This window comes from Pogoniulus pusillus, chromosome 35 (assembly GCF_015220805.1).
Source record: "Pogoniulus pusillus isolate bPogPus1 chromosome 35, bPogPus1.pri, whole genome shotgun sequence".
NCBI classification, from domain to species: domain Eukaryota; kingdom Metazoa; phylum Chordata; class Aves; order Piciformes; family Lybiidae; genus Pogoniulus; species Pogoniulus pusillus.
The window spans coordinates 8,509,042-8,533,033 of record NC_087298.1 but is presented as its reverse complement, the minus strand read 5'-3'; the positions used below and the strand labels follow the sequence as shown (position 1 = coordinate 8,533,033).

The 23,992-nt window shown below is 42.4% G+C and overlaps 1 protein-coding gene across 2 annotated transcripts in view; it reads left to right on the top strand.

Moving 5' to 3' along the window:
- NEK6 (NIMA related kinase 6) overlaps positions 1–23,992 on the top strand; it is a 64,370-nt gene that overhangs the window by 340 nt on the left and 40,038 nt on the right. Inside the window, exons 1-2 of one of the 2 annotated variants that reach the window (XM_064171315.1) lie at positions 204–296; positions 23,330–23,451. In XM_064171315.1, coding sequence (XP_064027385.1) covers positions 23,359–23,451 — 93 coding nt within the window. In that variant the 5' untranslated portion in view covers positions 204–296; positions 23,330–23,358. Of the gene's footprint in view, positions 1–203; positions 297–23,329; positions 23,452–23,992 lie in introns of those variants that run through there. The other variant, XM_064171316.1, reaches the window with a different exon arrangement.

Genomic DNA, 23,992 nt, shown 5'->3' with positions numbered 1-23,992 from the left:
GGTGGGCAGAGCACGGCGGCGCCGCCTCCCGCCTGCCCGCCGCGCGCGCGCGCGCTCCCTGCCGGCCTGCGTGGCAGCTGGCGGGGCGCGCGCTCCCGAGTCGGCGGCGGCGGCGGGCAGCGCGTGCGCGGGCGGCGGGCGCGCGCGACGAAGTTGTCTGCGGGACGCGGTCGCCGCTCACTCGCTTGCTGCGGGGTTGAGGGGATCGCGGCCGCCTGAGCCGTCCCCTCCCGCTCCTCGAGCTCTCTCTCTCTCGGACGGGCACGGGCGTTTCTCCGCCGCCTCGCCGCCCGCAGGTGAGTACGATAGGGCCCCGCGACCGCCGAGGGCCGCGGACGGGCCGCGCCGCGCTCTGCTGTGTTGGGGGTGTGCTCGCCGCGGGCCCCTCTGCCGGTGCTGTCGCGCCTCCGCCGGTCTTCCGCCAGCCCCGGCCGGCCTGGGCCGCAGGTCGAGCGCGCGAGGCAGGCGGCCGCAGTGCCGGAGCCGCCAAGGGGCGGGCGGGCGAACGAGCAGGCGGGCGAACGAGCAGGCGGCTGTCCCGGCGCGGGGTCCGGCCCGCGGCGCCTTATGGCCTTCAGTCTTACCGGAGTTAACGCGCCGCCGGCCGCAGGGCCGACACGTGCCCGGGCAGGAGCGGGGAAATGAACGCGAATGGCACCGAAATTGGGAGGGCTGTCGGGTCGTCCTCGGCTCCCTTCGGGGAGGTGGTGTCTGGCAACATCAAGGTTTGAGCAAAGTTAGAACGATTGCAAAGATAGGAATGGCCGTAGGGTTTGGCGTCATTGCAGAGCTTTTCTGGAAGGTTTTCGGTTATTTTACACCGGCAGCAGCAGTGCTGCCAAGCACACGTGCCCCAGCCGAGCGCTCCCCGGACGAGCCCCTCCAGTAGCTGCCCCAGAGCCCAGTCTGTGCTCCTCGTTCGTTCGAGTCTGTGCGACCCGGGGAGCGCCTGGGCTGCCGCATAGAACCTCGGGTTCTGGCCTGAGACCTTCCCCAGCACTTCTCTGTTGTGGTCTCCCGAGCCTGCAGCTCCTGGTTCCGCTCCTGCCAGAGCAGCGTACCTGTTCCAGGGTGCTCTCCTTCGTGTGATCTCAAACTGTGAGATAAACCCAGGGCGCCAGGCATTGCCATATTGCTTCTGGGGAGAGCACATGTTGGAAGCTAAGTATGAAATACCATTTTCCCCCCCAACATGCTACTCTCTCCAAAGTGTGATTTATGCTTGTTTAGAATAATGGTGGGTTTCTGAGCTCCATCTGTTTGTCTGTCTGTTCTCGCACACGGAGTATCTCTGCCAATGGTGACTGCCGATGGCATTATTGCAGTACAAGTAGTTTGATAGGAAATATTATAGCGGTTACAAGTCCAGTGATGCAAGTTCCTGACACGTTATGACCATCTTGTCATTTCTGTGTGTCCTTTTAAAAGTTCATTTTTGTGAATCATTGCAAGCAACCGTTCCACGTCTGCAGCATTTCTACAGTTTTTACGTTTTGAGACATCTCTTGACGTTGAGTCAAACTCTTCCCACTGCTGTTTTTCCCCTGTCGACATTTTTTGTTACAGTCATATTCTTTTAAGCAATATGACTTGGGGGGGGGAGGGGGGAAGGGGGTTTGGCAAAGAAAAAGGAACAACTTTTAGATAAGAGCATTGCTGCTTCTGTGCCTTAGAGGCCTAAAAAATGGGTGCTGGGAGGAACTTAACGATGGAAAAAGAACATCTGTGGGAAGTGAGATTTGTAGATGGAGTGTGAGTGACTGCTGTCACCCTAAAAACTGTCAGAGTAGAGCCCACCATTTAGTTTTGTAACACCTGTGACATATAAAATGCTTGTTTCATTTAAACTCCTTCCTCTAGAATCCTATTTCTTTGCAAATGCATGTTTGCAAGTGAGGATGGACTTGTAATATGAGCTTTAATGGACCTTACGACTTCTTCAGTGTTTATTTTGTTGGGAGAAAAGCAGGTGTAGGTGATTAACTTGGACTCCAAGCCCCCACTGAGGAACCGATTTTTTTTATATTGCTTGCTTTCTGTGATCCTACCTGACACACAACTTTTCAGGTCTACTGGAAATTCTGAGCCTACACTGGCTTTTCTCTTTTCTTGTAATAATTGAGACTGTAGTGGAGAGTGGTAGGTCCAGAGATGTACAGTACAGGATGCTTTTTTGCTTTACACAGCCTACCTGCTGGTCTGAAAGTCTCTTCCAATGGCTTTACAGAGTTGGGGTTTGTTTTGCACACTGAATGATTTATTAATGATTGTTTACTCAGTAAAGTGTAACTTTTTTTGTATGGGGATAGGAGCCAGAAATACCTCTGCTTTCTTAGCTTTGCAATGGAGGTAGTTACCAACAAGTCCACATCCTGCACACATTCAGAACGCGTTTTAGAGATGTGTAGAAGTTAAATTAGTGGATATACTTCAACATCTTTTCATAGTTTATGTGCCAAACATGCTTCACCTTGAGGCTGTGAAAAATGTATACACAACAAGCATGGCAGCTCTAGTTCACACCTCTAGTCTGTACTGCCAGCAAGTGGGGCAGGTGGTAGAAATGAACTGTGTTCATTCTGAATATAAAGCAAGGAAACTGACCATGTGTTGCTGGAGGAACTGAGGAAGTAACTAGAAGGTGTCAAAAAACAAGTGATGGAAGTGAGCATCAGTGTGACCTCTGGGGCTTGACTTCTGCTCTGTTGTAAATGCAAGCCTGTAAGGATTGTATCCCAACTAGAGGGGAGCTAGAGTCCCGCTTGTGTTTCAGTTTTTGTCATTCTAATTTGCTTTTCTTTGTGCTCTTGTTATAGAAGTTGATCGTGGTGGACTCTGGCAAATGGGAAAAATAGGTGGGACCTCATTTTAGAAGCTGGGCTCATTACTAGCATTGAATGAATGTGTTTTTAATTGCAGCTTCCTCAGTATTACTGTGATTCAATACCCATTGAGGCAGACAGTGACCATGATGCTCTACGTGGTTTAAGCATGGAATTACGATTAAGGAAATCATGAACAGACCTCTGCTTGTGACACATGCTTCTGCATTTGTCTTGTAAACTCACTTAACCAGTCCAGTTTAGGTTTTATGAGAGTGATGGTGACTAACTCAGCATACACCTATTCAGGTGCTTGACTGAGCTGTTTGAAGGGAATTACGTGATACCTGTCACTCTAGCCACTGTAAATGTCAGAGTTAAGAACATTGTTGTGGTGTAGAAAGTAAACGCTAAATGTTCATGCAGTTGAAATGTAGTTCATACTTGCCTTGATAGCATTGATTGCTTGAGACCCTAAAAAATGGCTTTGGTCAAGAAAATGGTGGCCTGTTCTACTGCTGGGTACAGGACAGGCATGGTGGTGCATGAAGCTTGTGTATCCATGCCACGCTCTGTGGACTGGACAAAATGACCTTTCCAGTATAAAATTAAAGTTTGTCAATGGACAGAATTAACATCTTGTTCTGTTAAAGGCCTGGAAAGTAATTTCTTCTGTTCCTAACTTCTGTTAACACTGCATTTTATTCTCCGCACTCTTCCTTTTGCAAAGCTTTTTAGTACAAGAATGTGAAAATACTTGGCAAATTCCTCATGCTTTTTCTCTGAGCGTCCTACAAGATAACTGCTGTTTATCTGAAAGCTGAGGATTGCAGCATCAAGAAGATTTAGTATGTCTCAGTGTTATGTGTTGTCTCTGGGTGGCTGAACTAGCCTCAAACATCTTGATGCTACTAAACAGGATGGCTTCCTTTGTGTCCTCTCTTCCCCTGTGCCCTGACTGGCATTCTGAATATTGGTGAGTTGCTTTAAAGCTAAGCTGCTAAAAGTAGAAGGCAAAAGCCCCACAGAAGTTGGATTAAATAATAGTATCGAGGAAATTGAAGGTGTTTAAATGAAGAGGTAGTGTTGGCTCAGACAGTATTTTTTCTTTTTGAAGGGGAAAAAAAAAGCCATGAGCATGAAAATTAGCAAGCAGAATCTCTCTTTTTTTTTTTCAGTCTCCAGCAGCTTGAAAGTGCTTCAGTGTGTCTTAAATTACATAGAAAAATCAAGCACTACAAAATCCTGATTTAAAAATGTCTTACAGGTTTTGGGGGGGGTGTGTGTGTGGAGGTGAGATGTGTTTATTTTTAAAGTCAAGTTGGAAGCTACTGTCTTTAGTTAGCCAGGGAGACCCAGGGTTCTGTGTAAGTATGTGATGAAGTGGGCAGTTCTAGAGCTTGTTAGCTAAATTCTGTATAAAAGCTGAAAACCACAGGGAGTTATTTTTAATAGTGACTTGAATGCAGAAGTCTGTAAAACTGTCAGATCTCTTTATGGGTAGATAGGTCTTTTTCTATCTTGGCTCGGTTTTTATATGCATATTGGATTGGATCAAGATTACATCAAGTTCTAACCTGTGCTAAGCACTTAAACATCTGGAGTTGCTGTAAGCACCATTCCTGTACATGTGTGAGAAGGCTCTTGGAATGTTTTTGACATCCAAAATGCTACTGAAGAAAAATAATTAAACTTTCTTCATAAAAACAGTCTGCTTAGCTTCCAGCGTGTTCAGTCATATGATAGGTCTTATCACACAGCATGATGCAATAAATGGAAATAATTTTACAGTGTCAGTACAATTAAGTTAATTTCTAAAGTGTTTACTTCAGCTTGGTGCTACTTTAAGTGTCTGCTATCATAGATTCCAGGCAGTGAACAGCTGTCTGTCGCAGATGGGAGAGGGAAAAAAATTTCCTCTCAGCTTCTTCTAAAAAGGTTTCCATATAAAACCAGTAGTAATGTAATACAACCTTTTAGTCAAATTTGAGTTTCCTGTTACACGTTTGCATGAACCAACAGCAGACTCTTATCTGTTTGAAACCAAATGGTGTGAGTGAGCGAGACTCTAGGAATTTCATACTCTAAAGCATTCTTGAAACCTCACAGATGTTTGTTTAGCAGTCAGAATACATTATTTATTACATTTAGGAAACCAAACAAACTAACAAAACAACACAGAAAGGAAACAAAAAAGACTTGCAGGTAGTTGATCAACTACTGCTTTACAGTCTGCTGTGTTTCAGTAAGGTAAAGTGATGCTGTTTGTCCTGTTGTTCTAATAGTGTTTTATACAACAAAAATCAGGTAGATTAGAAGCTGTCGAGGAAGCTCGTGGCAAATCCTTGTTTTTAATAAAGTACAAGAAATCTGAGAAGGAGCAAGAGTGAAAGGCCTAATGTTTTTTGTTAAAGTTGAGTGTTTTCTGCTGAAAGAGTGCAGGAATTGAGTTAATGCACAGAACTATCTGAGTTCTGCTGTAGATTGTAAATTGGATATGCTGTTTTATTGTTCTCTGAGCTACCACACCGTGGCAATTATAAAACTTATTAAAATAGTTACGACATGTCTGATCACAAGATTGTTTTTAAATTAAAAAGTTGCTGCTGCTGGCATGAAGCTTTTTCTCACATGGTTGTTTTCTCTCTTTATTTCTTTCCCTCTGGACTATTAACAGATATATTACAATCCCTGGACACATCTTAAAGTTTTTGTGTTTATTTGCTCTGAGTAACTTAGGTCTCTGGTTCTGGACTCCATCCTTTGTATGCATTTCAGATGATGAATCAAGGTGCCAAGCCTTTGGATGGACTTTGGGTACCATCCTGACAGATCAATGCATTTGCTTTTTAGGAAGGCAGTTTTAGTTTGTTCCTTTATCGTAAAGTCTGGACTGGGTTTGGTTTTATTTCAAACAGTTCTCATTCTGGAGCTATTCTGATTTCTCTGCTGCAGCTGGCAGGTGCAGTGGTCTGTGCACATTTCAGTTCACCGTATCTTTAAAACATGGCTGCACCTCTGGACTGATTTATCTCAATATAATGTGCAATACGCTGTTTGTATAATTCAGTGGGTGGATTGTGTTGGAAGTGTTGCTGTTCTGAGTGTGGAGGTGCTGCTGAGGCTGTTCCAGAACCCCCTTTTGGAAGTCAGCTTGATTAGGGGGAAGAGATGGCTCCCAGATCATGTGTTGCCAGTGGCAGGACAACACATGGGAGTGCTCCTTGGCACATTTCAGGCAGTGCTGGTTGAGTGAGCTAAACCTCTTATAAGCCAATCTGACTGGAGAATCAAGGGTAATAAATCTGAGTGTGGCAATGCTGGAGAAAAGGGCAGAGATTCCCCTTTGAGGAGGGGGTGCTGATGTCTCGTGCTGCCACAGCTATTTACAAAGTGAGTGGCTGTCAGCAGCCTGGCTGATGCATCCCCAGATATGTGTTTCAGCATTGCCGGGAGACAGCTGAAGAACCTTCCTGGAGAGGCCTCCAGTGTCTCGTTTCAACACAGCATCCTACCTTTTGGACCCAAAACATCCTTTGGCATTTGAACTGGATGGGATTCCGCTTGACTGGTTCTGCTCTGCGTTTGGGGGATGCTTTCACCGTCTTGCTTCTCCACGTGCCATATCCAACTGAATCAGTTGCCTCACCTAGTGCGCTGGGGTCAAAAAACGAACTGATAAAGGCTGTGACCCCGTGCCCAGCCTGCTGACGGAGCAGGTGTTGCTCCACACCCTGAGGAGGATTTGCAAGTCTTTCATTTCGCAGAGCTCAGTGACAGATACCATTCTATAGTTACTTTTGTCGTTCAGTCTTTGAGAAGCCCACTTGTTACAAGGCAGGAAACACCCACCAGCCTGTTGAAAACTCATGGCTTGCTTGAAACAGAGTTTTAAGTCCATGCTGACAGGAAAAATGGGCGATGGATAGTTGGGATGGCTCCCTCTGAGAGCCAGGGTGCTGGGAGGTAGCATAGCCTAAACTGTTTTGTCTGAAATCATGCTCAGTGGTGCTTGCTTCCTGGGCTGTTGCTGTCTCCTGGCTCAGGTGGTGCAGGGTAGTTGTGTTCCAAGTTTTCCTCTTTTCTTAGAGCTGACTGTTGTCTTCTACTCTAGAGTAACTTTATCCGTACTGTAATGATTTTTAAGCTGTGGGGTTGGAGGTCAGAGTCACTGCAGATGATGCAGTAATTGGGGAATGCTGACCTAGGGAATGGATTGCAACTTCACAGTACATTCAGTATGATTCCTTTCAGGAATTTCAGTCTAAGTCTCTGTCCTTTTCATAACCTTGTGGACACTTGTCTCTGCCACCCTAAAAAGAAATGGTCTTTCTCCTTGTTGGGAGACCTTTTCTTGCATAGGAACACTCTGAATGTCAAATCTGTCTTAAAGTTTGTGGTGGAGTATGGTTCTCAGGACATACATCTGTTGTCACAGTGAGGAGATGGGGAGAAAAGTAGTGGATATTTTAAACATCCTTTTCTCCAAGAGTAGGGACCCAGGGTAGCATAGATGCCAACTGACATGGGCATAAAAATCTCTTTCATTCATGAAAGTTCCACTTTCATTCTTCTGTGCTGTCAGTATTACATTAGCTCTTCTGTCAGAGCTGTGCAAAATGTAAGTCTAAAAACGTTAAACTGGAACAACAAAAAAGCCCAAACAGCCTTGAAAAGGTTTTTAAAAATATATGAACATATTCCAGAGAAGCAAATAAGTCACAACTGTGTGTCTGCATTCTACCTTTTAATCAGTTGGGAAACCTAAGTAGTGACTTTCAGCTGTCACTATACTAAGAACCAGTGCTGCGTTTTGTGGCAGTCTGTATATACTGAAGTCGGTACTATGTAGTAAATACTCTTGCTGTGTTTTCATAATCATTCTACTTAGAGTAAGCGCTTCTTGGGTGGGTATTACAAATCTGTTAATCTTTATGGTATTTATAGGGTAATTTTTAACTCTCTTGAGCTCCTTACTTCCTCACGGGTCAGTTACTCAATTTGTAACATTGTCAGTTGTAAGAGCTTTGCCATCCGAGGGTAAACAGCGTTGGGTATGGTTCTTTACCTGTGTTTGCTCTTAGTTCTTTGTATATTAAGGTATGCAATAACTTAGCCTGTGACTTATTTATTGGGATTTCGTTTAGCCTCCCTGGTTTGTACTTTAAAGTGACTGTGATGACTTAGCGTTTGTGCTTCATGACTAATGCAGGGAGAGGGAAAACTTGCAGCAGTTCTCTCTGAAGAAAAGACTGTTCATCAAGTTTCAGCTACTTAAGTCAAAATCACTGCAAATAGTGTTTAAATATTTTTGATTGTCTACTGATGAAACTGATTAAGTCAAACATTTCGCTGTGCTGTGAGCAGACAGCTCTCTAGGGGAGGGCTTGGCTCTCTAGTAGGGAGGAATGGCTGGCTTGGTTTTATGTTCTCATTGTAGTTGTGCACGCTAAAGTGAAAATCCACTCTGACTATATGGGGTTTCATCTGGCCTATGGAAAGAAAATAAAGTCATCTTCTGGCACTGGGCTTTTTCTTCTTGAAATTGCCTTTCCCCTTGCTCCTTTTCTTGCATTTCCACAGCAGTGTGACCTGATGATTCAGATCCTTGGGTAGCAAAGGGGCATACCCTCTTTCTATAGCATTATACCCTTGAGAATAAGTTTGGAGCTGTAAGGTGGGAGAGAGGCATGTGCGGTTGAGAAAATGGCAGGTGGGTTCATGAAGCATCTGGGCAGAGGTGCCAAATAGTCCAGTGCTTACGTCTTTTCCTTTTGTTACCTCTGGAAACTGAATCTACTGGCTTTTGTCTCACACTTTTCTGTTGTAAATTTTCAAGATGAAGCTTCTGCAAATACGGGTTTCAGCATCAGTGATGAGTTTTGAGGATCTAACAAGTCCCCAGAGGAGCCCATATCCTAGTTGAATTTTTCTTTCTTCCCAGGGGTAAACCATGATTCTTGCTCACGGGCAGATGGTGCAGCACAGTGTTGAGCATTGCCCTCAGTGAAGTGTGTATTGTTTTCAGAGATTCAGCCAGGGGGTTTTTGGAGTTAGTTGTCTTGTAAGCACATCACACTATGACGTTTCCATTTTAAAATCAATATTATCCTGCCATTTGTCAGCTGTATTTCAGAGTTTGTGGGACTGGCAGAAGTTGGCAGAATCTCTTTTTCTAGGTGCTGTGTGGGAAATTGATGAGCTAGAAGGGGTGAAGTGAAAGTGAAGCCTGGGTTGGCAGGAGATAAGTGTTGTGTGTGTTTTTAAACAACTCGTTTGCATGTGGTGTTCCAAAGGAAATGAAGGTTGAAATGAATCATTCATTGCAAGTCTTATCAGTCTTTGCTGAAGTTGCGTGTTATCTTTGCCATTGTTCATCTGAAATGGGAAACATCCGAGTGTCAGCTTGCTCCTTTCTTTGGTGATATAGGTGGCACTAGTGACTTTAATAAAGGCAGCTAGGTGGTGTGGGGAATATAGTTTCCCTTTGGAGTATGTCTCTTAATTTGTTAGACAGTATCGTATTTAAATATATGTATTGCCTTAGTCATCAGGCAGTAGTAGTGACTTGTAATAACCAGAGGGGCTTTCATTTATGTGTCTGATACATGGCATTAATTCCCCTTTGGACTCCAGTGCTGTTGTTCAGTTTGTCCTTCATGCTTTTACCATAGCATGAAATCCTGGTGGCTGTATGTTTTGCAGCATGGCAGTTACAATCTTCCATAGGCTAGCTGCCATTTTACTCTGGCTTGGTTTAGACTGCAGACTTTTCAGAGAGTGAGTCATTATGCAGTGGAGCTGGGATCACTACCAGCAATCTCTTTGTACCTCTTATGTTTTAAAGGTTGTGTTTGACCTCTAAAACTGGATAGTGTGGTCCTGCCTCTGCATACCTATGCTGAGGGTTTGCATTTCTGGGTCATTGGATCAGTCTGAAGTAGTTCATGTCTGTCAACCAACTGGTAGATGTTGCAAATTCATTAATCAATATCTCCATTTAAAGATCTTACTTTGTTCCACACATTCCCCTTTTCCACACATTCACTCTTCTAAAACAAGCTGTTGTACATCTCGTGGTTGTAGTGTGGGAACTCTCTCTGCTCACAGGAATGTGTGCTGCTGGAACAGCTTTGTTGGATTTTTTTTTTGAGTGGAAACCTTGCCCACACACTCTTTTTGATTTCCAGATATCTGCATTCTGCTGACATCACTGTGGTGATCCACATTTATTTAGTGATACTGTCCAGGAATCAGAGCAAAACAGAGGATGGAGTCAGGGCAGGCATGTTTCATTCCCATCTTTGACTCCAGCCAAGTCTGGACACAGTATACAGCAAATTCATGTTGTTTCCAAGTAAATTACTACATCAGTATTAATTTCTATTTTAGCTGCTTAAGCTGTTTTGGTTTACATTGGGTGAATTTGATTCTTTTTTTTTTCTTTTTCTCTGCTCCTTAATATTTGTTTTCCTGTTCTTGCACTTTGTCATGTTCCTTGCTGCTTCACTGAATGAGGATGGCTGTGCCTGGAGTTTACTGGACTCCAAAAATTATTTCCATTCATGAGTAGTAGTGTTTATTCCCAGGTGCTAATAAGATGCCAGCACAATTTGCATTAATATTACTAAACCATATTGTGGCTTATTTTGAAATATTGTAAATATTTGTCTGCCTTTTCTGAAACAAACCTTTATGTTTGTGCATGTATCTTGTGGTTAACAGGTGTCTTTGAATGCTGATGAACTGATCCATGGTAGATACTTTTCAGCTGTGTTCTATGTAATTACTCTAAAAACCTGGTTGAGATGGTTGGAAGATTTCATTTTACTTCATGGATTGCTGAAAGCTAAATTGCATTCTGTGCCTCAGCTGGACTTTTTTGTTGGCTTTTTTTTCCCCTTTAATTGCATTAGCAAGTTAACCCTAAGTACTTCTCATCATGGCTGTGACTGGTAGGTAGGTGTCTGGTGGTAGATAGAACAGATGCTGCCTTTTGAAAACAGAGAGGCCTTTGCAAACGTCTGTTAATTCTTTGGTTTCATGCTCTCTGACACAAGTTCTTTCATTATCTGAAGGACTGTTCAGTGTCTGCAAAACAGCTGTGAGATGAACCTCAGTTTTAAGGGAAAGAAAATACCAGGACAGGGCAAATCTTCTCCACCATGGCCATTCCCTGTCCCTGTACATTGAGAAACTGCTCACTCTCATCAGTATGTTGCTGTAGAGCAGCGAATGCCTGAAAGGTTCCTTGTGGTATATAGCAGATTTGTTTTTCAGATGGGATGGAAGTGTAAATGTGGGGCTGTTGTCTTGGTAAGTAAAATTTCCTTTTCTAACTCCCTCAAATGGGTGAATTTCTATTTTAACAGCATAGTATTGATTAATGTGGTGCCTTGGCAGTTGGAAGGGTGGGAAGACATACAGGGTGGGCAGGAGCGAAGGGATTGTTTGCATGAATAAGCTTAGGGGTTTTAATAATCTGATACTACTGAGTTTATGCTTCAAGATTGAAGCTTATTAGAATAATAGAACATTGTTACGTAGAGGACAGAATGTAGTGTAAAATGAGATTTGTCTCTTAGAGCTTGCACATTTAGTTATGATTTTCTTGAAAGGTTAATTCCTAGTTTCTTTTCAGAACATTCTGTGCAGGCCTTTCTGCAGTGGGAAAAAAATTGGACCCAATTTAAATAGACAAGTCTTGTGAATCCTGAAAGAATTTGGGCATTTAGCCCAGGAAAGGGAGAGTTCTCTGCAAGAACTTCATTAACCCTGTCTGTCATCAAAATAAGTAATAAAAGCAGCTATGCAGGATTTGTAAAGAACAGATTTTTATTTTTTTAATTCTACTCTGTAGCTGTCATGTGCAAGGCACTGGTGAATGAATCTTGTTCTTTAAGGAAGGCTATGCCCATGTGGGAAAGGAGATGGAGACCTGTTACAGTGATACGGAAGTGTAGGTATAAACTGAAGAGCTGCATTAATTTCTGGAGGGCTGATGCCGTTAGTTCCAGATACGTATAGGTAAGGCACCTTATAGCACTGGTGATAATAACAGTCTTATTTAGCATGTTTTGAGGCAGAAAATATACAAACATCTTTCTGGTGTAGCTATTTGTGTAAGTAGAAAAATGTTAGATGTTTTTACATGGGGAAGAGTTTCTGCTTCCGTTTGGCTGTTACTTGCAAGATCCAGATGCTGTGAAGGCACTTCCTGCAGTGCTCACATCTGGCTGCTTGGAAGTTTTGCGCAGGATTTTATGAGATGGCTTTGAAGTTGCCTTTGGATTTTCATCACATGAATCTTTAGATTGGCTGGGCTGTGTGATTCTCGGCATCACTTCCTCTTATTTCTGATTATGATAAATGTAAATGCTTCAAGCTGGTGTTCCAATGTTTTAAAGTTGGATGAACATTTATCTCTATATATATCTATATCTTCTGTTCCTTTTCCTTGTGTTTGAGACAGCTGTGTTGGCTGTTGAAGACACAGATGAATGGCTCTAGAGAGAAACTGTGCATAGAGTGCTTACAGCAGGTTTCATGGATTCTAAGGCCGTGGTACACAAGCCTTGTTCTCTTTGGTCTGCCCAAGCTTTCCTTAAACCTCTGAAAAATTACAGTAATATTTCAGAAGTCTCTTTTTGTAAGATTTGCTTGATATTTGTCAAGTGCATGGGATACCTTTTTAAGGTGTTTATCAGAGCTAAGTAATGATGTTTCTAATCACAGACCTGTATATGCATTTCTAGAAAACTTTGCTAGGATTGAAGGTACCAATTAAGCTTTCTGGGAACAGCCCAGCCTGAACAGTTCCCACATTGGGAAAGTCTGTAGCAACAGAGCTTATTTAAACTCTTCTTTTGTACTTTGGATGGTACTTGTGGTTTTTTCGTACTAGCTTAAGATGATCTATTAGCTTGTGCTTTTATTGGAGATGGTTAGTTGCTAAAGGTGTCTTGATGGGGAAAAAGATGTAGAACTCATTTGTATTCCTGGTCACGTGTGGCAGAAAGTTTTTAGGGATTGGCTTGAACTGGATGTTTTTGCCATAGGTTGGGAGCAGTCAGTCTTCCCTGCTACTTGATTTTGGGCTCTTCAGATGTTGATTGAGAGCTGAAACTGTTTGTATTTCATGTGTAGATTGTCAACTCACTGGTAGTACAGTAAGTTTGCTTACTTGTGTGCAAATAGCTGATTGTTCCCTTGATGCGGAAGGGAGAACGTAAAGCTGGCACGATAATGAAGTTGACATTACTGGTACAGGCAGCGCTTCAGAGCTGGATGTGATGTTCTTATTTCAGTTATGATTTAATGATGTGGAAATGTCTGGCAGTTTCTGTGAACATATACGTTATGAATACATTTCCAGCCTATATTTAATCTTCTCCTTCATCAGAAATGAATGAATTCTGTGAAAGATAACACAAATGCTCTTAAATAATTTGGCTTTGGGTTTGAAAGCTTTATTGCATTATAAATTAAAAGGTGAGCATGTTGTTGCTTGCTTAGTAAGCAACACAGTAAAATTTCAGGTAGGTTTAGTGTGTGCTTATTTTTAACACATGTTTTGTTAGCACCAGTGATAGCCTGAGAGGTCCATCTCTAATGTTTCAAAGGTTGTAGAAATTAATACAGTGAATAATTTGGGAGGGCTCAAAATTGCAACTAGAAGAATATAGATTGAGGTATATTGGCTTCTTTCTATATTGAAAACACACGTAAGTGAAAACTGCTTGTGGAAAAATGCAACCTGCTGTTGCTGTGCTGTACTTACTATGTTATCTCTCTTCAGAGGAACTGTTGTCACTTTAAATGCTGGTGATTGCTATCCATCTTCAGTTTGAGATGTGGATAGGTATTTGATTATTTATCTGCATTTCATACAAATAGTACATAAATATTTACATATTTACGGTGCTAGGAAATTCTGTGCAGTGAAATGAGAGGCAGGAATAGTCCAGTTAGGCTGGTGAAAAGGAACATTTATTTACTTTATCACACTGGTTCCTTAGTCATAACTATAAATCACCAAGTACACTTAGCACTGATCCTAGGACTGTTAAATAGGAGCCGTGTGAAACCGTCCCTTAAAATGGATGGATTGAGCTATATAGCATCTAAAGTGTAGTCAGAGACTTTTATATACAATTAGGGCTTTTGATATGGGACCAAGTTCTAGGGACCTAATACTACAACACAGGGGAAAAAGCTCCACCAACACCAAAATTACAAACCAAACTCTTACAAAGATTGAGTGTTTAAAACCCCAAATTAGAAGTAAATGTCCTGTGTACTGGCGAGAACTGGTTGAAGTAATGGAATACAAATTGTTCTGTCAAACATGTAGAAACTCAAGTAGCATCTTGAAGCATACTAAAGCAGTTGGGGAGGGGAGAACACTGTCAGACCTTGCTATTTTCAGGTCATTTTACTAAATTTTGTCCCTAAACCAGAGTAGAGAGTATTTGAAATTATAATCTTGTTTACTTAAAATGGGAAAGTGGACCTGAGCTGGATGCAGAGAGTGACTGGGAAGAGAGTGGGAAGTTTGACACAAATACTTAATTATTGGCAGGAAGCATTTGTTTTATTGACATCTACAGTGAGATGCCTCTGAATAGCTTTAAATAGTTGACTTAATGTCATTTTGCTTCTAGGTATGGAACAGTGAATTACAGTGTCTGTCACAGCATTTGTTTAATGAATATCAGTTGTTGACATAGTACGAAAAAGCTCTAGGGCTTTTCAGCCATTTTACTAAAACATTATGTTAGTGGATTTGGGGTCTTTGAGAAGCCAGCACTTGGCTACTGGCTGCTGAAGAGCCTGGTTTGCACAAAATCTTAACAAGAAGTCTGCACAAAGTCTTCACACAAACCCACCTGGGTAATTCCAGTGCTCCTAAAATGGAAGGTATGCTCAGTGGTTGGTCAGTCGGTTACAAACATCCTCAGCCTTTCTAGGGGTTTACAAATTGCAGGTGCAGTTTTCACTGAAGGCTGTGACCTGTTTTTGCATCTTGATTGGGCAGCAGCTATTCGTAACATGCAGAATACCTAAATGCATGAATATATTGTTGTATTTTCCAATTATGTGGTCATTTTCCAAAGTCTGAGTAATTGTACCACCAATATGAGTTATTTAAGATTGAATGATGATGTGCTTCTGAAAGCTTTAAAAAATAGCATCTGTTAAATGAAATGCAAATAAAGACTGAGTTAAAAAACACATCTGGGGGCCTTAAAACACCAATAAAGAAAATTCTACTTTGAAACATAACTGCTATCTTTACTGGCATTTGGTGACAGATCCTTTGAGTACTTTTGGTACTAGATCCAGGGCCTAGGTGTTTAAGCTTCCCTGATCCTGAAGGCTGGGAAAATTCCTCTCTGCTAGTTTTCATTTGTCTTTTACAGCTTCTGTCAATGAGGATGAGTAAAGTTATGTTAGATAATATTACCACTTTGGTCATGGATGACATTAAAGTTAATGAAGTTGTGTAACTGTGAGATCTTTCTGGTTTTAAGAGTTTCTCTCCTCCATGTATTTTATGTTTCTTGGGGCATGGCAGGTGTACACAGCTCGCACTGGGTTATAAGTGTGTGTGTGTGCATGGGTGTAGCTTCATCTTAACGCTAAGCTAAAAATTTTGAAGCTGTTTTCCTGGCGATAGATCTATGCTCTGTTTGACTGTGCTTGCTTGAGCTCTCTAGCTGCAATCTGGAGCTGTTGGTGAGGCAAGCCGTGCAGTCCTTCTCCGCGGGGCTGGTGAGGTTTGTAGGCGGCCGTGGCACTGCAGCGTTCCGGCCAGCTGTACCTTCTGTAGGCAGCTCTTCCTGAGCAGCATTTTTTACTGAATTCTGTTCTTTTTTTTAAACTCTGCTCCTGCTTGCAGCATTCTCTTCTGTCTCATGCATTTCAGTGGCATTCCTTGTGCTGTTTCCTTTTTCATATTCATTTTTTTTTTCAGTGTTGGCAGGTGTGTATTTCACATTAACATGAGGGGTTTTTGGATGTTAGACTGCTATTTGCTTATGGTAATTTCCAGTCATCACAAGGTGACTGTTGAGAGAGATGAGCAGAGAGGAAAAAATTGTCAAGCATTTACAGTAAATACTCTCTGCTTTTGGAAACGCTGTCAGAAGTTTAATTGTTAGGTTCAAGTAAGTTTGTCATGTGCCAGACAGAATCAGTCTGCTGTAATGAATGGGTTACGCACTTCACCAGCAAAAAGGGAGAGTGAGAAACCAAGGGATGCTCGGGATTTCCTGTCACCTTGCACTGCAGAAGGAATGGGGTAGGCTTTTTAACCTAGCCTGTAATTAGGTTTTGCATGGAAGCATATATTACTGCGCTTGCTTTGCCAGAGCTCTTCAGTATGATGGATGAGATTTAAAGGTTGATCTGACTAAATTGCAATGAGAATACTAACGACAAAGATATTTCTGTTGTGAACTATTCCTACCAGACATCATAGCTGTGACACAAATGGTGCAAGATAATGGACAATAAAAGTCACTCGAAAATAATACTCTCTGAGGATTGGACTGCCTTCCCCACAGCATGTACCCTGAACCACAGTGATAATGTAATCATAAGCCAAGATCATCATTTAAATATATAGGTAATCTTGTATAGTATCCTGACAGATTTATTTTATGAGCAAGCAAGAGGGAGAATATTATTGGGCAGTAGAGAGGCAGAAAGTGTTACTGATGTGGTTGTGTTTATTTTGTAAAATAGTTTGCATTGCTCCAGTCTTGGGGGAGTCTGCAGCAAACAGCATGTGGATGGCTCAGGGGAGGGGCAGAGCCTGCGCTCCCTCCATCAGCCCCTCCTCTGCGGGTACCCACACCTGACCCAGGAGCCTGCTTGATGTGCTTGGGTGGATTTTATTTGCTCTGAATCTCGATTCTTTGTGTATGTTAAAATACTGCAGAAATTTGCATCTTTTAAGTAATGTACTCGACAGTGTTTATAAACCTTTGGATTTCTGACACCGCAGAACACTGCCTTTTTGTTTTCTTTCACACAAGGTAGCTGAACAGAGCTGCTTGCTTTCCTGTCCCAAGTCTGCATGGAGCAAGAGGATATGAGAGGGCTAGAGTAACCGAGTAGAAAAGCATATACATCTCTTGCATATTTGAGGGCATCGGGGAAGGTCAGAGGAACAAAAAGCCCCATTACATTTCCAGGAACAGCTACCCCCACTTCACAGCCACAACACTGAGAGTCTTCAAGATGGACTCGTTTGAATTGCTTTTACAGTAGGAAGTGGTGCAGAAGTGAAAAACCTCCTTGTCTGTTCTACAGAATACTTTTTGTGGCATTACTAAGAAGAGCTGGAAGTGCTGTGGCTGGTTTTGCATTTGCAAGGCTGTTTACCTGAGTCTCCAGCATGTGCTACAGAAAGAGCAGCTCTGTGCAGTGCCATCCGTTGCTGTCTCCCTGACCCTTGAGCAGGTAGCAGTGGCTGCAGTGTCTGAGTTTAGCTCCTCTAGTGTGGTGGACAGCAGCAGAGCTGAAGACTGGGCACGTGAAGCAGCTGGTGTGTCTTGCAGGGAGGTGAAGAGTGTTGGTACAGAAAGTGGTTGTAACACTGAGCACTCAGACTGCTGCTTTGCTGTCTACTTTAGAGGGGCACAGTCCTATTATGTTGATTATTCATCTGGGAGAAAATATTTTTGCCTGCAGTGGAGTCTGAGGCATGCAGAGACACATGGTGATACTCGATTAGGCTGGTCACAGCTGTTTCACCAAGCTGGTTTAGAGAGGAGCTGCACCGGGGGCAGGAGGGTATGCGAGACTAAATGCCAAGGTGCTGCTGAGGTTCTGCTCCTTAATGAGTGTCTTGGAACTAATGATCTTGGCCTTTGCTATCAAGTGCCCTGGGCTGTTTTGCTCTAAGAATCCCACCTGTCAGGTACCTGCAAGATACCACGGGGTTCAATAGGGTTTGTTTTGTTTAGCTTTCTATTGATTCAGGCATCATATGGATGAGATGGGGTATAAGGACGGTTAAGTACACAAAGAGGAATTGCTGGTTGGGATGTGGTAGGGGAGCTGACTGCATCAGAAATTTCTTATTTTCACTTGCTTTGTAAGAACTCAAGTGCCTGTAACTACTGCCACTGTGTACAATGATATCTGTGCTGCAGAAGGGTGACAGTAAGTGGCAGGATGCCTAAAGACTGATTCCAGTCACATTACTGCATGGATGGAGACTTCTTTTAGGTGTTTGGGCGTATTTGGATGTGTTTTGTTTCTCCATTTTGCTTTCTTGCTCAGTGGAGTGGAGGGCAAATGGTGACAAACAAATCTGCTTCAAGTTGTAGTTTGAGATAATGATCTGCTCATCCCACGTGGGCTTTGGTTGCATTCCCCACTTCGTTCTTAAATTATTCTAAATTCTTAGAGTAACTGAACTGCTTGCAAAACTATTCAGATACCACACTGAAGACACTGAGGTGGAAGATTTTAGTACTTAGGGTATTTTCAGTGCATTGTTGTCAAAATTTCTCAGCTTACATCTTAAGATCTGTTGGGAGAAATGAAGCAGCTCTATGATGAGTTAATTTCTATTTTCTCTCTCCCTCTTTTTTTTTTTTTTTTTTTTTTTTAGGTAGGTCTTCAATTTAATTGGAAATCTTTAATTTCCTTCCATCATTTTCAGAAACACTTCCCCCCAGTGAATCAGCTACAGGCAAACAATTCTGCAACATTCAGGTGTATGGGAGCTGCCACCTTTTGTGTGTGTCTCTGTCTTTCTTGTGTTAGAAAGGTAAAAGCTTTTCCAAGGCAGTATATGTCTCACTTTACAGCTAAGTACTAATCTTTTGATAATTAGGAAAAGCAGTGGTTCTGTATTCATGAGGGTTCCCTCTGATTTTTGTATGATAAGTGTGCTATTGTGGTTGATGCAGAGGGATGCGAACATGTGTCCGTGGCTGTAAATCAGATGGCAGCTGTAGAAGGGAATTGGTTTTACTGATGTTGAATGACCATAAACTCCAGTAATGGAATGTCACCTGAACTGCTGTTGTAAAAGTTATTACATTGCTTGGCAGCCAATGCAAGCAATTTGGAATTTGGCTGATTAAAACTGACCCCAAATACTGAAACAGTTGTCATACATCCTTCACAGGACTTGGCTGGAGTATCCTGGAAGTAACTGCTACACTGATAGAGCCTCAGTAAAATCTTTCTCCCTGTGCTTCATTACCTGTAGGGGCAAATGTAATTATCTCCACTTATCCATTCCTCTCTCCAGGACTGGAATCCAGTTGCTATCATTTGTTTGAGGTAGAGGTAAATGCTTCTTTTTTAATTAAAATAGGATAAAAAGCTACAAAAGGCTGCAAGAGATTTTTATAAGCTGTATATATCATCCTGCCTCTTGTGTGTATTGATTTTTGAGGCACATTTGTTACTGGGAAATTGTGTGTATGAGATGTTTGAGTATTTGTAGTAATGTAGAAGGCTGTTAGACTGTTCTTGTAAATCCTCTCGCAGATGGTGATCCTCTTCTTTGATCCACTTTCTGGAAATATATGTGATGCTTTGTGCAGTTAAAAAATGTTTTTGTTTAGTGTCATGGTCAAGACCCGGTCTGAAAATGTTTGACACTGCAAAACTTCTTAGGAAACTTGGCAGGAGGACTGAAAAACTTGTCACTTGAGAAGTAAAAGTGTAGAGCTGGAACAATGTAAAAATGTGCCAGTGCTAAGAGAGCTTATTCCAAGATTTCTTGTCTTATTTCCTACTATTGTCTTTGGCTGTTTAAACAGATAAAAAATCTTCAATTAATTGTCTGCAACTGCTCTTCTTCCCTCCCCTCAATCTGATAATAAGGAAATGAGATGGAATCTGGAGTGTTATTGTCACTGCTTGGGTTTATGCCTAGTTGCCTTTTTTATTCTTTCCCTATTTGATGTCATTGATAGTGTTGCTGCTGAGAACTGACATGTAGAGAAAATTTCTTGCTCTCTGTCCAGTTGTTAATAGAGTTACACCCTAAAATGCACCAGGATTGCAGATTTGGTTTTTATCACTTCTTTTGCGGGTCACAGTTTGAATTAAGTGGGGAGACTTAACTTTGATTTGGACATGGTGACCACTGATTCTAGAGGTTGGTGAAATAACTGTTGCATTTAAGATTGCTGCTTAAATGATTAAAGGAAAATTCATTACCTATTAATGTTGCAGTTAGTTAATGAGGCATTACATACTTCTGTCAGTTAATGAGGCATTACATGCTTTAATGAAGCTGAAATGTTATGTGTAGTTCAGCCCTTTTACTGCTGTGTGGTTAGCATTCACATGATGCTGTGTGTAGAAACATCTTCCCTTGGCATGAGAAGGAAAAGTTTCATGGTAACTGTTGGATTCCATGAGGTAACTTAATGCAGAGATGAGGCAGAGTGATGGAAGAAGAGGTAGCTAAACAGGTTTAAACATTTCTTACGTGTTTGTGGTTTTCTTCAGTAGTCTAAAGTAGCTCCTGCCTAGCATCTTCTACCCAATATCCAAAATTACTTCAGGATTAGTAAAATGTAGCTCAAAGTGTGGTCACTTCCTCAGGAGTGTGCAAGTATCTGGAATGGAGGTGAAATTCACTGGCTTTGGACAGTTGTATTGGACACAATGAAGGTTTATAATTGCCCCATTTGGTCTGTAGTTTGACTTGTGAAAATAGACTCTCAAAGCTCATGTAGAATTTTGTAGAACTAAAATTCTCTGCAATCTCTGTAATGATTTTTTTTTAAAACATTAATAAAGCACCTTTCTGTTTGGAGATCCTCTGTGAAGCCCCTTCCTGGGGGTTTCCCCTTCCAGTCTACCTATAGCATGTGCTTGCCCACAGCCCAGAATAGCTGAGCTGACAGCTCCAGACAGGACACGCTGTCCCGTAGGTGTCAGCGGGCTGGGAGCTGGTGTCATGTGAGCTGTGCCATATCTCTTTTCAAAGCTGATATTTTGTTCTTGCTTCTTCCTTTGCTTCCAGCTGTAGTGCTTTAAACAAACAGTGACCAAACCCAAATACTCCACCTACCCCATTCCCATACAGCTTCTGGCAAGGAGGCTGTTCTGGGCTGTTAATTGCCTTCCCCTTGTCTAATCCCTCACAGTAAGTAATTGTACTTGGAGTTTTGTTACAGCAGCTGGACAGTTGCAGTTCTCTTGGGAATGTCCCAGATCTGTGTACAATCAGATGAGTCAGGTTCCTGTAGTTGGAAATGACTCCCTTTTCTCCTTGTGAGCTCTGTAGTCCTTCCCAAAGCTGGACACAGTAGATGTAGTGTTTGATCAGTGTTAGACTACAGACATTTCACATGACACGGCCTGGACACACCTTTTATCTGGAGGCTGTAAACATGGAATTTCTGAATTCCTCTGGAGATCAGTGGCAGAAGCAAGGCTGTCAGCAGCCTGCCGCCCCTGGGGTGTTTTCTCTCTGCCTGTGGACTCAGGACAAAGAATACATGTTGTGTTCTCCCTTCAAGCAAGCAGCCTTTCTTCAAATCATCAGTACAAAAGTTACTGAGGTAGTGTAATGTAAGGTAGAAACTTCATAGGACAGTTTAATGTTGACATTAAGAGACCTATTTTTTTTTTTAAGTATTCCCCTGGTTACTAATAAACCTACAGGTGCTTGGTGCTGTAGGAATCTTAAAGTCTGACTTCTTCATACTAATAGTTATTATCCTTCTCTCACTGGAGCTTCATAGTGTCTTCAAAAAGCTGTTTTACTGAGGGCAACCCACATGTTAGCCTGTTTGTATGCAGCAGGTGCTCAGCTTGCACAACCCTTTTCTAGTGAATGGTAGAGTCAAAGTACATTTGCTTAAGAACCTAGGAGAGCCTTTTCTCGGCTTCCTCCCCAGTACTGTGTGTGCACATTAGGGTAGCTGGTGTTGGGAAAGATGTGCCAGAGCTGATGGCCAGTTTCACAGACAAGTGTTAAAAGAACCAAGCACTGCTTGGTTCAGAAATTCTTCTGCATCTTATTTTCTCCCCTGCTCCCCACAAATATTTAAAATACCTCTGTATTTTAAGTTAAGAGTTAGTCATTGCCCCAGTGCCAGGCATGCACTATTAATACACTAAAGAGGTCAGGTTGTGCTCTTTCACTGAATGAATACTTGCCAAAACTTTTGAAACAACTTTCTGCAAATGCTTTTGCTGGCCACTAAATCTCCCCTTGTCACTATTACGCCTCTAGTTGCTGCTTGGGACAGCAACTCTGAGTGACGCTCCCTGGAGCATGCGTGGATAGCCAATAGCTCCCTATGAACAACGTTGCTAAATAGGCCCCCACACCAACATACAGCCCTTTGTGGGGAAGGGATGTTAGTGTAGTTTTTGTGCATGTTCTGTGTATGCTGTGGATGAATTTTGAGGGCTGTCTTTGCTTGGGGCTTGTCAGAGCCTGACCCCAAAACTGGCATGGAGCAAGGAGCACTGTGATCCATGCTGTGTCCCCTGAATAGCTGATAAAATTACCAGGATTTGGCCCAGCGTCAGGCTCAGACATGGTGACTCTAACAGTTCAAGTGTGGGTTTAGTTTCCTAGAAGGGGTAGAAAATATGTATTACTGTTTACTGCATTTAGAGTAAGCTCTGTGTCTTGTAACCTTAGCTAGATTCTCTTCTCTGGTGCTGCATGCTTGTAATCTATGTAGATTCTGTAGGAAATTGTGCTGGAAAGCTGTGCTTGGTAACTGTTGAAGGTAAAGCTGAAAGAAGCTAATTCATAGAGCTTTCCCTCGTTCATTTATTTGTTCTAGAATAATACTTTGATCTTGTTCAGTCTTAATATGGCTTCTAGCTACTGCTTCTTGTGGCCTACCACCTGTCGTGAAAGTTTTAGTTTTGGGGTTGGACAAGAAAGAATGTGGCTAAAGCTACACTTCTAGGTTGTCACTGGCCAAAGAAAGCTACGACTGTGTGTTGGGACTGTTGTCAGTTTTGTTTCACAAATGGAAAGGTGCTGGCCTTTCTTACCTTGTCCACCAGGTGCCTGGTACAGTTGGGGATCACCTGGTTTCAGAAGGTCTAGAGAGAGAAAGTGATGCTGTTTGCTGTTACGGTTCACAAAAGCAGTATCTCTTGTAGATAACGTTCCACTGAGCAAATAAAATTGTTTTCTGCTGTTTTGCATATTCTGAGATAGTAGTGGTGTTGGTGATATTGGTACTGTTGATTTGTAGTGCTGGGACAGAGAGCATAGTTTTGACCTGTTGCTGTGTCCTTTCAGCTTGCAGACGGCAGCGGGTGCATGCTAGTCTGCCAGGAACCAACTGAGCTGCAGTGGGGCTGGCTTCTTTCTTTTGAGAGTTGTACACACGAGTCAGTCTGAGGGAAGAAAGGGAGGGGAGGAATCAGTTCTTGCTGTCTTGATGTACAGCCGCATCTAGGCACAACTCTGGAAAGAGTTTCTTGCTTTTGGCACTGGGTGGACAGTGATGAGACTTCTCTCTCCCCTCTTTTAACTTCTGCAGAACCGTGAGGCCAAGTCTGGTATGATACCATGGAAGGGCAGCATAACCATCCACATCATCTAGGGGACCAGAACAACCCTCTTTGCAAGCTGCCAGGGCAGGAATACCAGCATGATCCTCAGGTAAGTGCATCTATCTCTTTCATCTTTCTCCTGTGTTTTCTTCCCTGTCTGTTGTACAGGTCCATAGATTTCTTACCATTTGGCCTTTTTCCTCTTTTGTTTGTAGTGTGGCTAGAGCAGTTTCAGGGTATATCTAGCTTGGGATTCTGCCAGCTAGGCAGAGTTTCCTGAATCCATTGTTTTTCATGATAATAAGGGGGGAAAAAAAGGAAATTGTCTGAATTTTGCTTAAAGCAAAATTGTCTTATAGAAACATTGCCTATGTTGGATTTCTCTCCTTTTCCTCTTTGATCCTTTGAAAAAAGGAACAAAGAAAAGCAATTGATTATGTAAGTGAATAAAGTTAATTTATTTTTCAGTTTAGTAATAAAAGCTGAAGAGGTAATTACCAAATGCAAGTAGATCATCCTATGTGAAGCTGTAGTCTCTCTGACTTAATTTCCTGTGAGGCTCTGGAATCTCTCCCACGATGTGCTTTGTCCATGCTGTTACCAGGTTTCACCAGAGCAGCTCATCTCTCTTCCCTGCCTTTCTGCAGTAG